The sequence below is a fragment of the Ipomoea triloba genome, chromosome 14 (assembly GCF_003576645.1).
Source record: "Ipomoea triloba cultivar NCNSP0323 chromosome 14, ASM357664v1".
Taxonomy (NCBI): domain Eukaryota; kingdom Viridiplantae; phylum Streptophyta; class Magnoliopsida; order Solanales; family Convolvulaceae; genus Ipomoea; species Ipomoea triloba.
The window spans coordinates 18325019-18342528 of record NC_044929.1 but is presented as its reverse complement, the minus strand read 5'-3'; the positions used below and the strand labels follow the sequence as shown (position 1 = coordinate 18342528).

Sequence of the window (17510 nt, the reverse complement as noted above, 5' to 3'; positions counted from 1 at the left end):
CTTCCTCTCTATTCGTCTTCTAGGATAACGTCATTAGGACAACCGACTTCACGTAGAGCTCTACGCTTGTTCGAAGACAGTGTAATGGTTACCCCAATCCTAGCAAGACGACTCACCTCCGATCTTACCTCTAGGAGTGGCCAATTTTAGCCTTTTCTCAAACTTTCTCCATTTAAACCCCTCATGCCTTTTACTTGGGAAATTGGGATTTACTCACATTTCTCTCAATAGGCTCACCTTTTGCCCCATGTCCTACCGAGATTAGTTCAATTTCGGGCTTCGCTTTCACTTATCTTTCTAAAATTAAGGGGTGCACACTCCCACTTCGAGAGATCATTGACTAAGGTCTAAGCAAAATAAGAGGTGAATATCATGCAAGCATACAAGAATTTAAAACTCATTTGGTCAAAGGAATTGCTTAGCAAAGAAGGGGTACTTCCCATGGATATTCAAAGAGAAATTTTATTTTTGGCACATGATTAACATTTTCCCTAGATAATGTGCACAATGACACACTCTCCAAAGATCAAATACACCTATAACACAAAACCAATCAATCAATTCAAGCAACAACACAATTTAAGCACAAGATGGGTCCTTTCCACAATTTAAAACAAACATCGTCCTCGATGTTGCCTTGAGAGTGAATGATATTCGTGATAGCATCAAATAAAGAGCAAGAAATCAGCAATAAAATAAAGACAAATATGATTAATTCAAACAAATATTGTATACAAAATATTGTATACAAACACGATGATAAAACTCAAACAAAAATGGTAAATGAGAGACAAGTAGAAAATCATAAGCAAAGCAACTTACATAAGGAGAAAATAAAAACAAGCTAGAGAGAAATGAAGCTTATGTACAATAGTCTACTATATATAAGAAAAAGTAGGAGCTAACTCATTGTGGTCCTTTGCCGGCTAGGGTGACAGGGCGAGGAAAACAACCTCGTTAAAATAAGTAGGAGCTAACTCCCCTCAAATGAGGACAAAAATGGTAAATGAGAGAGAAGTAGAAAATAAAAACAAGACGTCCCCTCAAATGAGGAAAATAAAAACAAGCGGAGAGAAATAAAACTTATGTACAATAATATGCTATATATAAGAAAAAGTGGGAGCTAACTCCCCTCAAATGAGGACAAAAATGGTAAATGAGAGACTAGTAGAAAATAAAAACAAGATGTTCCCTCAAATAAGGATTATTATTGACTCTCAGCTATGTTGTTCGACCACAAGGCCTTTGGCATATATATATATATTTTTTCCAAAATATTATAAAGTTTCTAAAATAATGTTGTTTCTTTTCAAAACATCGTAGACGTACATAGCGTCAAAGAGGAGAGGATACGTAGGTGAAAGTTTACAAGCTCTCAAAATGATCATCCAAATAAATCAAAGAGTTTTTCGGCTCGGATATATTTTTACTGCTTACTCCTCACAATAAACAGAGAATTTGTCTGTTCTCTAGTGAATCAGGCTCCTCAAAATATAAACATAAAAAATGGAGAGTTTTTCCACCACACAAAGTATCATTATCCTCCCAGACAGTGGCGGATTATCAAACGTGGCGGCGACCTACGTACATACAGCCAAACAGTTGTGTTTATGTACTTGCGTGATTTGCGCACACTCTCTGAAACGCAGTCGTCATTCTGCGTCAGCAATCCGATAAGTACTTGCATGATTAGCTATGGAGAAGTCTGGGTACGGCCGCGATGGAATCTACAGATCTCTCCGGCCGCCGATTCTCCTCCCGCGGGACCCAAACTTCTCAATGGTCTCTTTCCTCTTCCGGAACATCTCTCAGTACCCGGACCAACCGGCCATCCATGACGCCGATACCGGCCGGACCTTGACTTTTGCGCAGTTGAAATCCCAGGTCTCCAAAGTCGCTCATGGCTTGAAGCATCAACTGGGTGTTAGGAAAAACGATGTCGTTCTTATCTTCTCCCCAAACTCCATCGACGTCTCAGATGGTGGCCGCGGATCAAGACGCGGCGGGGGATCCGCTAAACACGTTCTTGTGTTTCTTGCCTCTGTTTCATGTGTTCGGGCTTTCAATTATCTTGTATTCACAGCTGGCCAGGGGGAATTCTGTGGTAATTATGGGAAAATTTGAGCTGGAGATGATATTGAAAACTGTGGATAAGTATAGAGTGACGCATATGTGGGTTGTGCCTCCCATAATTCTGGCATTGGCTAAGAACAGTGTGGTGAAGAAGTATAATCTGACATCTCTGAGGCAGATTAGGTCTGGTGCAGCACCCCTGGGGAAGGAATTGATGGAAGAGTGTGCCAAGAATTTCCCTCAGGCTACTGTAATTCAGGTAGTTTCTGTGGCATGGTTTTTTTTTTTTTTTGAAAACCAAACTTTCATTAAAAAAAATGTTCAATACACGAAGGAATAGAAGACCACCAACAATATGAACCAGTTTGAGAATGAGTCGCTCGAGCAATCGCGTGAGCAAACTTGTTCACTGATCTAAGAGCATACTTGAAAGACACTGTCTCAAAGTGTCGTTTTAGAAACCGACATTCACTTATTACACATACATCCTTCACACTTGTGTGAGACCGTCTCACGGATCCTTATTCGTGAGACGGGTCGGGTCGGGTCAAAGCACCATGCAAATGTCATACTTATATGTGCAAATGTCATACTTATATGCTCAAATATAACACTAATCAATAATACAATTTTTGTTACTTATAAGAGAAAAAGTAACACATTTTTCATAATAAGTAATGTTGACAAGTGCCCCTTACTTATAAGGGCAAATATAATACTTTTGAGAAAAAATATAATACTTTTAAATCGAAATGTAAAAGTATTGTATTTTCCCTTAAAAGTATTACATTTACCCTTATAAGTAACAAAAAATTTATTCCTAATTAGTATTACATCCGAGCATATAAGTATGACAATGTGCATATAAGTGTTACATTTGCATCTTGACCCGATCCAACCCGACTCATGGTGAGACGGTCTCACACAAGTTTTTGCCGCATATGAAAGGTCTGGCAACGTATCATTCAATGAGTTACAAACGGCCTGACAGTTTGAAAAGATAGTAATCTTAGCAAAACCTGTGTCCTTAACCTAAGAGAGGGCTTCCTTAACTGCAAGAGCTTCCGCTAAGTGAGGATCGCCTAAACACCTTAAAGGACCATTTTTGGCAGCCACATGCCCACATAGGATCAATTACTGTCTTGTATAAAAATTCCATAATGGCTCTGTTTGGTAAATAATCGGCCTATCAGCCAATTTTGACTTATTTGACCACTATGAGTTGTTTGGTTAATAAGCTTTTTGTAACTCCAAAATATTAAAATTCAAAAGGCTACTCAAAGCAGCCTTTTCAATTAGCTTTTTGAGAAAAGCAATTATACCAAACAGCTATCAGCTAACAGCTAATCTATCAAACAACTTTTTACAATCAGCTAATATTATTAACTAATTATACCTTCTAACCCAATCAGCTAACAACAATTTACCAAACAGGCCCATTATGCATCACCCCCCTCTGGGAAACAAGCAGCATCAACAAATATCTTCATCATACAATCACTAACCTCATCCAAGCCCATGGGGATTGCAGTCACGCTCCTATTAGCTACCTCATGCATGCCCATGTCACCCTGCCAATAGAGAAGCAAATTAGAAGCTTCTCTTCTAACATTAATAGCAGCCCAAGGCTTCCGGTTCCAAACAAAAGCATTCCTACCTCTCCAAATAGACCAACAAACTACCATGCAAAGCTTTGTAGTCTCCTCATCATCACCCTTCAACCACTTCATCAAAACAGACCCAAAATTGGTTGATGGTAGTTTAAGTAACATTGAATTGAAATTCAATGAATTTGACATTTACGGTGTTTGGTTGGAGGAAATTACAATTCCGCAGAATTGTAATTCATCCCTCCAAATGGTGAATTAGTGGAGAGAGGGAGCAATTTTGCCCCTCTTCCCAACCCTTTGTTTTTTAAAAATTCGTTTGGAAAGAATTATTATTATTATTATTATTATTATTATTATTATTATTATTATTATTACGACTACTACAACAACAACATAAGGAAATTTTAGTCATTCTGTCGCTTATTACCTATCAATTCCATGTACTCCTATTTCTGCATACCAAACACTGTAATTTTAATTCCTACTTTATTCATTGAATTGCAATTTCACTTAATTACAATTCTTTCCCCCCAAATTTTCTCCTCTAAACCAAACACCCTGTTAGTTTCTTAATGAAATCTTATATAATTCAAAGAATTCGACTTATTTTAGGCTCAGTATTTTTTGGGTGAAGAGAAAACTGCAGCCACTATCTGAGAGTGTACACTGGATAATAAATTTCGTCTCGTGGCTCTAACCAACAAAGAATCACAAGGAAGTAAACCAGTCTAGGTTGCCCATTTCTCATAGTTGAGAGGGTTTACACGAAGTAAACCCCATCTTGAGGCTCTAACCAGCAAAGGATCGTAAAGAGGTAAACTAGTATAGATTGTCCATTTGCCATAGTTGACCGGCTCAAATTAAAAAGGCCAAGGTAGATATGAACTCATGACCTTGTACTTTACAAGTTTATATTCTTAATTATCTTGGCTAGAGTTACCCTGTTTTAAACTTAGTATTTGATTGACAACATAAATGTTTTTTGACCACCTTAGTGATTGGAAAATGAATTGTGATGAGAAAAGCAGTAAAGAAGAGTTAATTGTAGGGATATGGCATGGCAGAAACTTGTGGACTTGTGTGTATAGAGAATACAAGAATTGGTCCAAGACACTCCGGGTCAGCAGGATTGCTGGTTTCATCAGTGGAGGCGCAAATCGTTAGTGTTGATAAACTGCAGCATCTTCCTCCTGGTAAGTTGGGGGAGATTTGGGTACGAGGTCCTAACATGATGCAAGGTATATTGTTTCTAGTTATCTTATTGTAGTCAACTATACCGCTGTTTCACTGCCCTGTTTTGCTTCTCCTATTTTGATAGGGCTTGAGATTAGATAAGAGTTGTGATGGTGTAATTGTGTAAATATGTAATACTCTGAAGACAAGTGGTGCGATCAGTGACGTATCCAGGATTTCTTTTGAGGGGGACGAAGAAGCAAATGTAGACTAAATTAAAAATGTTTAAACACAGGGTTCAAATACAAATATCAAATATGAATAAATTGTTAAATTACAAAATACATTATAAATATTGTTAGATATAGGTGAAAAATAAAACGCATCAAAATTTTATAAAAATATTCATAACACTATGGCTATGCTTGGCAAACCTAACTGAAAATGTAGTTGGAAGCTGAAAAGTAGCTGAAAACTGAAAAGCTATAAGCTCGAAGCTGAAATCTAAAGAGTTGTTAAGCTAGTTGTTATGCTTAAAAATGTTTGGTAAAATTAACTTTTTGATAAGCTGATAAACGTAAAAAGACTAAAAAAGACATTTTCATACAATTTAATTAAATAGTTTTAAATTTAAATAGGTTTGTTTATATGTTAAGATATAAACTAATGAAATCAATATATTTTAATAAAATATAAAGTAAGAACATATATTTGAAAACATATAAAGTAAAACAAAATGTTTTTAATTCATAAGATTAGTTCATACAAAAATCAATGTTCAAACACAAATGTTAAATTGAAATTACAACCAAACATATTGAAGAGAAAAAGTAAAAAAAGGTTTAGCCAAAAAGGTTTTAATTGGGAAGGCAAAATGATGTCATTTCTTTAAAATAATAAGGTTAAAGATGGAAAAAAAGTTAGGAAGTTACTAGCTTATTTTGAAACGCTACCTTAGATAGCGTTCAAAAATAAACTCTTATTTTAAGCTACTAACTTATTTTAGAAATATTACCAAACAGAGTTTATAGCTTATTAGTAGCTTAAAATAAGCTATAAGCTCTGCCAAACAGAGCCTATAAAACATAATTAATTTGATAAAATAATTCAAAAAGAAAACACATTATAAATTATATATCATATTAATATATATATATATATATAGAGTTAGGATCACATGAGATCACTTGTTTAAGTAAGATCGTGAGATCAGATCTAGTGCATCCATTTAATAGTTTAATGGTCTAGATTGATTTAAGATGCTAAGTTGAAGTGTGTGCAAACGGTAATAAAATGTGTGTGAATGGTGATTAAGTGTGTGCGGACGGTGATTAAATGTGTGCAAACGGTGATTAAATGTGTGCGAGCGGTGACTGATGTACAAGATTTGATCTTAAAATGTTTCAATGGTCTAGATTGATTAAGATTCCAAGTTGAAGTGTGTGCGAATGATGATTAAATGTGTGCGAATGAAGTGTGTGTGTCTCATTCAATCTAGACCATTAAAAAATATTACATGGATGCACAAGATCTGATCTCACGATCTTACCTAAACAAGTGATCTCATTGGAACCCTACCATATATATATATTACATATATAGCTAATAAAACATAATTAATTTGATAAATAAATTCAAATAGAAAACACATTATAAATTATACATCTTATTATATATATATTACATATATAGCTAATAAAACATAATTAATTTGATAAATAAATTCAAATAGAAAACACATTATAAATTATACATCTTATTATATACATATATAGCTAAATATACAATTACAAGGCTACGGACTATGCAGCACCTAGCATTTGAACCCTCGCCATTTGCTATACAAAACCACACGCCTACCAACTCTACAAGCTTATCAAGCGTTAACTTTTATCTGTTTTTATATATTTATATATAAAACATGTACTATGTATACATATATACATACAAAGGCTATATATGGGGTGGGGGTGGGGTGAGTGGGGGCAGCTGCCCCCAGGGTGGTTCCGTCCCTGGGTGCGATTGTTCGTTTTAAACGGATCGTGTAGACTTTATAAATTGATTCATATTATGAAAAAAGGTAGGGATGTGGGATCTTTTTTGTTAAGAAGAAAATGGCTGGTTTGAGTCGCTATGAACAACTTAGAATAGTTTACCTCCTTGTGGTCCGGTAAGGGTCACAACTCAAAATGAAGGGTTTATTACACACCCTGAAATAGTGGTTGTCCTTCATGCAAGACGGGTTCATAGTGCATATTGAGATCTATGTGTCTGGAAAGTACTAGCATTATGTTTAGTGTAATTGTATTCTTTCGGAACCATATACTGTCAAATTGAGTTAAAACCAGCGAACCAACTCGAACCCGCCCGCAGTGGGGCGGGTTAAGGCTACAAAAAAATAAAAAAGGTGACCCCTGAAAAAGTTGCGCGGGCTGCGGGCCAGACCCTTTTATAAAATAAATAAATAAATATATATATATATATATATGTGTGTGTGTGTGTGTTTGTAGGCCGATCCGCGGGGCCCGCCAACTCGCGTGGGGCAGGCTAAGATTGCATGAATCTTAATCTGCGGGCTTGGTGAGCCGGCCTACAAAAGCTTGTCAAAAATTAGGTCCGCGATGGGGGCCGGCTCGCTTTGACAGTACTAAAATCACTGTATTTAATTTTCAGGTTATTACAAGAATCCACTGGCTACTAAGCTTACAATAGATAAACAAGGTTGGGTCCATACCGGAGATCTTGGATATTTTGACGAGGATGGAATGCTAAATGTTGTTGACCGTATCAAGGAGCTGATTAAGTACAAAGGTTTTCAGGTAAGTTTCTGATGATGTTCATGGAACTGAGTTTTGTTTGAATCCCAAACCATTGTTTTTTGCTTATAACAACACTAGTTTTTTTCACGCGCGAATCAGATAATGTTCAATGATTAATTTTTAAATAAGTATTTCAAAGTATATCAATGCGAAATTATATAGGAGATATCCATGCATATGTAATTGAGTGTTGAATTTGTTTATTTAAATTGTTAATTCAAAATATACGAATGCAAGATAACATAGGAGTGATTGATTATAATTGTCACTAAAATAAATGTTTGCAATTTTGTAATGACGCTAGTCTAAATACTTAGTCTAAAAAAGATAGTCTAAATAAAAATACTACTTTTAGTTTGAATTTCTCTAAGTCTTATTAATTCTCTTTTGGGTAGCATTGTCATTGTCTTCATCTTCAGTACTTGTCCTCTTCTTTTATCAGTAGTGTGTCGTGTGCAATTGGGTTACTGGTGGTAGTATAGAGGACAACGTCATGTAATGAGATTATGGTGTAAGAAACTGTGGATTTGACTTGTTGTGTATATGACTGGGATCTTAGTTGTACTATGAACTCTTAATTTTGCAAGCGTCTGTTGATATTTGGCAGTGATAGTCTTTTTCCTACATGTTTCATGTGTTATGAGATGTCTGTCGTAGATTATCATGTGAAAGTATTGAACAAAATATTAATATTTATTATATTTTTATAAAATAATTGGTAAAGAAATATATAACATATTTTGTATTATAATTTTGATATTTAATTACAAGATAGTGTAAAAAGAAGGCAATTGACAATATAGTGAATATAATTAATTAATGAATTTAAATATAAAGAATCTTTGAATTATAGAAAATAAAGATAATATGATTAGATAATGAATTTGAATTTTCCTCAACTGATTACAAGAGAGAGAGAGAGAGAGAGAGAGGGAGTATTTTAACGGAGACTACAAAAGAGATTTCCTAGTCTATAGGTTACAGTTGAAGACTCACTAATAACCACTACACTAAACAATATAATATAAAATAAATGAAAAACATAATAATATAACTCACACACCCCTCAAGCGCAAGGTTGAATCTCCGCAACATTGAGCTTGCGACGAAGAGTCTGAAAGCGCGGAGCTGGTAGCGGTTTGGTGAAGATGTCCGCTAGCTGATCTTGTGTGGACACAAAGTTGACAACGAACTCACCGGACGCAACCTTGTCCCGAACAAAGTGGTAGTCTATTTCAACGTGCTTAGTCCTGGCATGAAACACTGGATTGGCAGCGAGATACGTGGCACCGTTGCATCAGCTCCAGAATGTAGTCCTAGTTCCAGAAGCAGAGAGATTACCCAAGTGACTTCGACATTTGCATCAGCTAACCCCTTGTATTCAGCCTCGGTCGACGAACGCGCTACAGTACGCTGTTTGCGTGAGAGCCACGAGACCAAATTGTCAACAAAGAACACCGCATAACCGCTGGTTGATTTTCTGTTAGTGGGACATCCGGCCCAGTCAGAGTCAGATTACGCATGTATTTTCGCAGTCGAGGAAGAGGACAGACGGAGCCCAAAATTCTGAGTACCCTTGACATACCGTAGGACCCGCTTGAGCAGGCTCCAGTGATCGACAGTTGGTGAATGCATAAATTGGCATAGCCTGTTGACGGAGAAGGACAGATCGGGTCTGGTGATGGTAAGATATTGTAGCGCTCCAACAATACGACGATACTGAATGGGATTTTCAAATGGATCAAGAGATGGAGTAGCCGGCTGAGTGACTACGGCTGGAGTAGATAACGCCTTACAATCTGTCATACCAGCACGAGATAGGATATCCTTCATGTACCGATGTTGTGAAAGTAGAGCCCTGCATTTGTCAAATATAGTCTCAATACCCAAAAAGAAGCTTGGTGCACCGAGGTCTCTGATCTTGAACACCTTTGAAAGTCGCTGTAGCATATTTGTAATGAAGGAATCATCGTTGCCCATGATGATGATATCATCAACATATACGAGTAGAAAAACACGGGAGGTATCGACAGTGTAGTAAAACAGGGAGACATCTGTTTTGGAGGCGGAAAATCCAGAAGTGGTCAAGAACTGATGTAGTCTTGTAAACCACGCACAAGGAGCCTGCTTTAAACCATATAGTGACCGTTGAAGATGACAAACGTGACCTGGATGGGTAGGATCCTCGTATCCCGGTGGTTGTTTCATGAAGACTGTTTCAAACAAGTGACCATTTAAAAAGGCATTGTGGACATCTAGTTGACGCAGAGTCCAGTTGTTGGAGATGGCAAGTGAAAATAGTAGCCTGACCGTGGTGGGTTTGACCATGGGACTGAATGTATCAAAAAAGTCTTCCCCTGCGACCTGATTGAAGCCTTTGGCTACTAGTCGAGCTTTATGACGTTCAACTGAGCCATCAGCCTTACGTTTGATCCGAAAAACCCATTTGCAGCCTATCACATTCATGTGTGGTGTAGGTGGGACAAGTTTCCAGGTGTTATTGTGTAACAGTGCATTAAACTCCTGATCCATAGCGTCCTGCCATTGTGGATGACCAATAGCTTGTGAATAACACGTAGGTTCAATGGTGGCATTGAGAGCGTAAAATTGTTTGCCTGTGCCTTTAGTTTTTCTACGGGTGCGCATGGCATGACCCTCTCGTTGGACTTGGCTTGTGTCAGCCTGGACTATAGTGGTTGGAGTCGTGGCTTGTATAGGTAGTAGTGGCGGCTCTTGAGCGAGGGGTAAGACAGAATTGCAAGGGTCAGGCTGGGAGTGAGCAAGAACTGGCCCAGCACCCCATGGTACAGAACTTGGATCTTGCGAGGAGCTAACCTGCAAAGTAGATTGTAAGGTAAAAGGGAAAATTGTTTCATCAAACCAGACATGACGGCAGATGAAAGTAGCGCCAGTGTTAAGGTCCATGCAGCGATAACCCCTAAAGGAAACCGGGTAACCTAAGAAGACACAAGGTGCTGACCGATACTCTATCTTGTGCCTATTGTAGGGCCGTAGATAGGGATAGCACCGGCACCCAAAGACACGGAGAAAGGTGTAATTAGGCTGAGTCTAAAAAAGACGAGAATGTGGGCTTTCGAAACTTATGGCTGAGTAGGGTAAACAATTGATTAAATATGTGGCTGTTTCGAAGGCATAATCCAGTATTTTTGTGCAGTAGAGCTGTTGGCGAGTAGAGCTAGTCTGATTTCGACAATGTGTCGATTACGACGCTCTACACGACCATTTTTCTCGTGGGTATACGCGCAAGATTGTCTGTGAGAAATACCGAGAGACTTAAAAACTTTATGAAGTCGGAGGTATTCACCCCATAAGTCAGATTGAATGGCTTTGATAGAACGCGAAAACCGTCGTTCTACCATTGCCCTAAAGGAATCAAAAATTTTATAGATGTCTGATTTTAACCGTAATGGGTAAAACCAGCAATAGCGTGAATAGTCATCTACAAATAATAGAAAATAACGTGCACCGGATGCAGAAATTACAGGAGCCGGACCCCAAATGTTCGTATATAATAAGTCTAAAACATTATTAGAAGTGTTTGCAACCCTACCTAAAGGAAACCGCGACGAATTGCCAAGTTGACACGCGATGCAGACTTGTGTATTCCTGGAATTATTGGATGTAACCGGACATTGTTGTAGGACTCGATGAAGGACTTGACTGTGTGGATGGCCTAAACGCTGATGCCACACGACTGAGGAGGCTCTAGCTGACAGGAATGCGAAGTGAGCCCGCGGAAGCAAAAGCTTGTACAGACCGCCCACCGTGGACCCTCTAAGAAGAACCGCCTGAGTTTTGCAGTCCTTCACAAGAAAACAATCATTGTGAAATTAAAAAAAAAAAGTTGTTTTCATTTGTGAATTGATTTACTGATAAAAGGGGCAATGACAGTTTAGGAACATGTAATATATTGGTCATGGTTAGATTTTTAGAATTGGTAGGAATAACTGCATGACCCACACGGGCGACTCCCAAACCTACGCCGTTTTCGACTTTAAGAACATCCCCTCCGGCTTAAATTTCTAGTGATCCATGAGCTGCTCATCAGGTGTTGCGTGAGACGTGGCCCCCGTGTCCGGGTACCACACGTCAGTTAGTGCTTGTTGCGATTCAGCAGAAACTGCAACATTGGCGCGGGGACCTGCAGATCCATCATACCGTTTGTAACACTGTAGCGCCGAATGTCCATGGGACCTGCAGATCTGGCAACGCACGTTGTTTCCACCATGACCGCGACCGGGATTGCCATAGCCTCGCTAGTTTCTACCGCGGCCATTGGAGGATTGCCGTCTGCCGATGTTTGGGCTGTTTCGACCGCGACCTGCATACAAAGCCGTGGAGGAATGCGACGCTGGAGGAGCCACCGCGAAGTCCTCAGAGTGGATGAACTCCTGGTTCTGTAAGTGATCCTCAAGCTGTGGGAGGGTGATGGAGGCGCCGTACACCGTGAGTACACTTGCCATGGCCCGGTACTCTGGCTGAAGACCCCTCAAGACGTAGAGTATCTGCTCATCGGCGGAGAGCGGCCGACCGGCGAGGGAAAGGGCCTCCACTATCATCTGAGCTTTCTCGAGGTATTCGGCTGGGGTGCCATCACCTTGTCGGAGCATCTGAAATTGACCCAGAAGACTGAGGCAGCGTGATCGCGACGAGGAAGACAGAGCAGCGGTGATGGAATCCCAGACGTCTTTGGCGGTGGTCCGGCCAACGGCGAGATACATAACCTCGTCGGTGAGCGACGAGATTAACAAGGACAATATCGACTGATCTTGTTGAACCCAGGCATGATGAGCCGGATTCGGCTGTGGTGGCGGTGGCATCGCAACACTGCCGGCGGGTTGAGAAGGGACGGTGGTCACCGGTGGGCACTGGTGCGAACCATCAAGGAATCTAAGAAGTCCTTGCCCTTTCAGAAATGGAACCAGCTGCGTCCTCCAATATAAATAGTTTCGTGTCGTGAGTTTGATGGAAACGAAGTGGTGTGCCGCGGTCAGGGCAGTGGGGGTTATCGGCGGCGGCACAGTGGCAGTAGCTAGTGTTCCATCGGAGGGCTGGGTGGCCATGGCTGTTTTGAGAGAGGGGAAAGGGAAACAAAACGTTGTTTTGCGGTAAAGGTGGTAGGCAGCGTACGGGATCGTAAAAGAGTAGGAAAATATCAGGAAAAAAAAAAAGGAAAGGCGTACGCTAACAAAACCTAACACATCTGATACCAGATTAGATAATGAATTTGAATTTTCCTCAACTGATTACAAGAGAGAGAGAGCATTTTAACGGAGACTACAAAAGAGATTTCCTAGTCTATAGGTTACAGTTGAAGACTCACTAATAACCACTAAACTAAACTATATAATATAAAATAAATGACAAACATAATAATATAACTCACAAATATAACTAATGAAATTATATTTCTTTTTCAATTTTTTTATAATGAATAATTTTATTGTTTTTTGGAATAAAGTCATTATAGACATCTAATTCTAAATTTTTGAGTACACATCTAATTCTAAATTAATTAAATGCATATGTATTTTTTTTTATCTACTAATTTATTTAATTTAATAAGAGCAATAAAGTGAGATATTTACTTTTCAACCACAACAATTAAGTCATTGATTTTCTTTTATTTTCATTCTATTGAGATAAATTGTTTTAGAGTTTGCCAATAACAATTGTTACAATTGCTGTCACTAGAGGATGATAATAAATAATTCAAAATATATGGTACAATAATTCGCATAACTAAATAAAAAAATTCATGCCAAAGACTTTGTAGTCAAGCAGCATGAAGTGATTCTTTCAAATGGAAGGTTATGGGTTTGAGTCTCAATATTTGTAATTAAAGTAATGTATAATTATAGAAATACCCACAAAAAATATTAATACCAATATTGAGTGGGATGCTTACTGTCCGAATATTTCAAATTCTCTTCTTCTAAAACCTTCAAATGGGAAACTTAGAAACTCATGTGATTTTAGAAACTGGAAAGTTTATACTAACAGAATAATAGAGGGTAAAAAAAGAAAATTATAAAAAATTACTAAAATCAAAATAATATGAACCATTCATTTTAACAAACAATTACAATAACATTTTTTTCCGGTTAAGGGCTAACTTTATTAGCTGTTATTAAATTTGTAGATGGTACATTTAGTCAAATTTGATATATGTATCTCTTAACAGTTGTGTTCTTTTAGCGCTAATACTGATGATTAATTCCTAAGGTTAACAATGTCACGGTATTTATTTGATTTGACAATGTAAGACGTTGCTCATTTCAACTTTGATTGTCTCCAGGTCGCACCAACAGAGCTTGAAGGCTTGCTCGTTTCTCATCCAGAAATACAAGATACTGTTGTCATCCCGTAAGTTGCACGCTATTTAAAAACCTGAGTTTTATGCAAGACAATGCACTAGAACGTAAGGATATATACTGAAAAAATTAAACTGTTTTTTCTTACAGATACCCGGATGCAGAAGCTGGTGAGGTCCCAGTTGCATATGTTGTTTGCTCCCCAAACAGCTCTCTGACTGAAGAAGATGTCAAGAAGTTCATTGCAGACCAGGTAATATCCTCGTTATTATTAAGTCACGTTAGGTGTTATTACAAAAAAGAAATATCTTTTTATTGGAGACATGAATTGCAATCCTAGTCTCAGTCTAATGTTGTTGTCTGGGGATGAAGTGGAGTGTAGAAATGCTTTAATTTTGTGCTTTGTACAGTCATTCTGCAAATTCTTTGTGCAAGATGCGCCATATAAGAGATTGCGCAAGGTGACGTTTATAAACAGCGTCCCAAAATCTGCATCGGGGAAGATTCTTAGACGGGAACTGATCGAAAAGGTACGAGCAAAACTGTAATGGTATAGTGGTTTGTTATTCTGGAAAATAACTGAATACATCTGCTGCTACAGAGAACCTATTCATAGTATATTATCAGGCAATAAACTTGTACTTATGTTGTAAACTTGGAGGATAAGTGGCTTCAGGTGAACATAAATTCCAACCATTTGTATTTGCTTCATAGCATACCCACACACACACACAAGAAGTTTACTATTTACATATTGATATTACATCTTGTTCGAGCATTTTTAGGCAAGTTTTCGTGGACCGAATTTCACCATGTGCATTGTCAACCCTAGTCTAAATTATGTACAGTTAAATATATTATATACTTTTTCAGTTAACAAATTATGTATATGAAGTTATAACTAGATGTACATAATCTTTGATCTGGATTGGATTAATGGAAGAGATTAAACCCTGCTTTTCACTTAAGGGAGCTTTTAACCTGATCACGTGGCATAAAATGACTCTCCCAAATGAGATGTCATGAGTGATCAGTAGGTTGAAAAGAAAAAAGAGTGAGTCAGGGTATATATCCACTGCTCACTCAAAATAAACACGAAATTTTTTGATTCCTTAGTGAATCAGCGAATATTTCAATTGTTCACTCCTCAAAATATAAAGATACCAAATGGAGAGTTTTTCCACCACACAAAGTATCATTATCCTCCTATACAATATATCTTTTTAACAAAATTGTTTTCCAAAAACACCAAAGGAAGAGTTTTCTAGCTCTCACCAGTTTTCCAAAATAGTTTTCTGACTCTCAATAAATTTCTAAATAATTTTTCATAGTAAAATAGGCACCATGGCCAACCCAAAATTCACCATCTACATGAAAAAAATAATTAAATATAAGAATATACCTTATACACAAAATAACTTTCCCAAACTTGTACAACCATACTCGCATAACAATACACTTAAATCACAAAATGTATATCAAGACCATAGCATCATCCATAAATTTTACCTCAAATACCACAAAATCTATAAAAATAGTATATTATATATAAATTATTCACAATTTCTTAGAATCGGCCTAACGAGATAAAAATATATCTTATCGACCGAAACTTAATGTAATTCCATATAAAATTGTCCAACCCATAAAGCTCATATCTGTTTAATTCACGGCTCATCATCTACAAATCCTCCATCATTAACCAAATAAATCATTCTAACCACAGCTCAACCTATTTAGCCTACCTCATATTCCTCAACAACTATATATTTCTTAGTCCAAAATTACATGTTTAACATTCTAAAAATCCAATTAGACACCTAACCCCAATTATCATGTGCCAACGTCATATATCAATTATAAAAGAAATCTTACCAAAAATCATTTTTAGGAAATTTTTTTAAAAAAAACGACGAATCGATAATCATTACAAAAATCATTTGAAGAAAAGTGTTATGATGAACATGAACACATACCTTAGGAGTCAAATCTACTACGCACACCAAAATCACCTAAAATTGTTGGCACACTTAATTATTGCCCCGATGATGAAGAAGGAGAAGGCTAAGATTTTATTTATTTGTTATTCTTTCTGGCGTCCAAAAGGAAAAAGACAAAATATGATGGCAGAGGATGATAACAATGAGGACTAAGAAACATATATGGTGGGGGGCATTGTCGTGCTAGGGGGCGCACCACCCCATCGGCCACGCCATGGCCGGAGGAGATCGGTGCCTGCCAAACGCTGACTGACCGTGGGTAGTCCCCCCCACCCCCGCGGCTACGATGTCTTCAAGGGGTGCCAAGCCGCGTGGTGGCCATGAGAGGTTAGCGGGCCTTCATGGTAGCCGAGCGCTAGCTAACCGTGAGTAATCCCATCACAACAACAGTGGTAATCGACCCTCCTTGGTTTTCTGGTCTAATCAATGCCACCCCTCACCTAGGCTACCATGCCTTCCACCTTGCTAGCCCATCATGAATTATTCCTTCTTGGGCCACCGTTCTCCTCAGTCACTCCCCGCTTGGGCCAAGACTTTCCTAATAAAAGGAGACCTTGGGTCCCATGGCTATATCGCGAGTCCCCTACTTCCTTTGGTTGTCTTTGATAGACAAAGAAAGTATAGACACTCCTGACCTTCTACACGTATTAACCTTCTTGACTCTTGGTCTGAAAGGTTCTCCTCTCATTTCAATAGCCTGGTGCTTAATCCCCTACCGTCTTCCCTACACGCAGTTCGTTTGGACAACTTAGCTCTCACCTGTACCCTACAAGAAAAAGAAAGATTTTTGTCGCCTTCCTGTCATGTGGGCTCATTGGTTTGCTAAAAATCATAGTATATTGACTACTAAAATGCGAGATAAAATTATGTCAATCATTGAGAAGCGAGAAAAGACGTGCCGACAGTTGACAAGCGGGATAGAACTATGTCGACCGCTAAAAATGGGATAAAAATATGTCAACCGCTAAGAAATGGGATAACAATAGGTCGACGCTGAGAAGCGGGATAATAATATGTTGATCACTGAGAAGCGGGAGAATAATATGTCGATCGTTGAGAAACGAGATAATAATATGTTTACTACTAAGAAACGGGATAGAAATATGTTTGATTGTTGAGAAGCGGGATAATAATATGTCGACCACTGAGAAGCAGGATAAAAATATCTCAACCGCTGAGAAGCGGGATAATTTATTGACCTTAAGCTTACACTCTTTGAGTTGACTACTTAACTTATGAGCCTATTTGGGTGCTATTATTTACTTTAGCATCTCATGTCTAATTGCGAAGTTTCAAACTCGCGTTGGGACCACTCATCTTGTTTGGGGTCCACCATCACGTCCATTTTTTTTATTTTGGTAGCTTGCAAGCCCAACCGGAAATATGTTAATTTTTTTAGAGTATAAATGTTTTTGCTTACCTCTTCGGGCTGCTTGCAAGCCAGCCAAGGTGCTATTATTTTAGTCTAGAGCCGCCTACCTAGCCTCAAGGCCTTTAATG

General features: G+C 38.2%; 1 protein-coding gene across 1 annotated transcript; it reads left to right on the top strand.

The window, feature by feature from the left end:
* The first annotated feature begins 1530 nt into the window (after nt 1–1530).
* On the top strand, nt 1531–14698 carry LOC116004292 (4-coumarate--CoA ligase-like 7). The gene is made up of 6 exons (XM_031244270.1): nt 1531–2332; nt 4732–4921; nt 7530–7675; nt 13995–14062; nt 14161–14265; nt 14447–14698. Exons 1-6 carry the CDS (start codon nt 1937–1939, stop codon nt 14556–14558), a joined length of 1017 nt encoding a protein of 338 aa, XP_031100130.1. The 5' UTR covers nt 1531–1936; the 3' UTR covers nt 14559–14698.
* Nucleotides 14699–17510: the final 2812 nt, after the last annotated feature.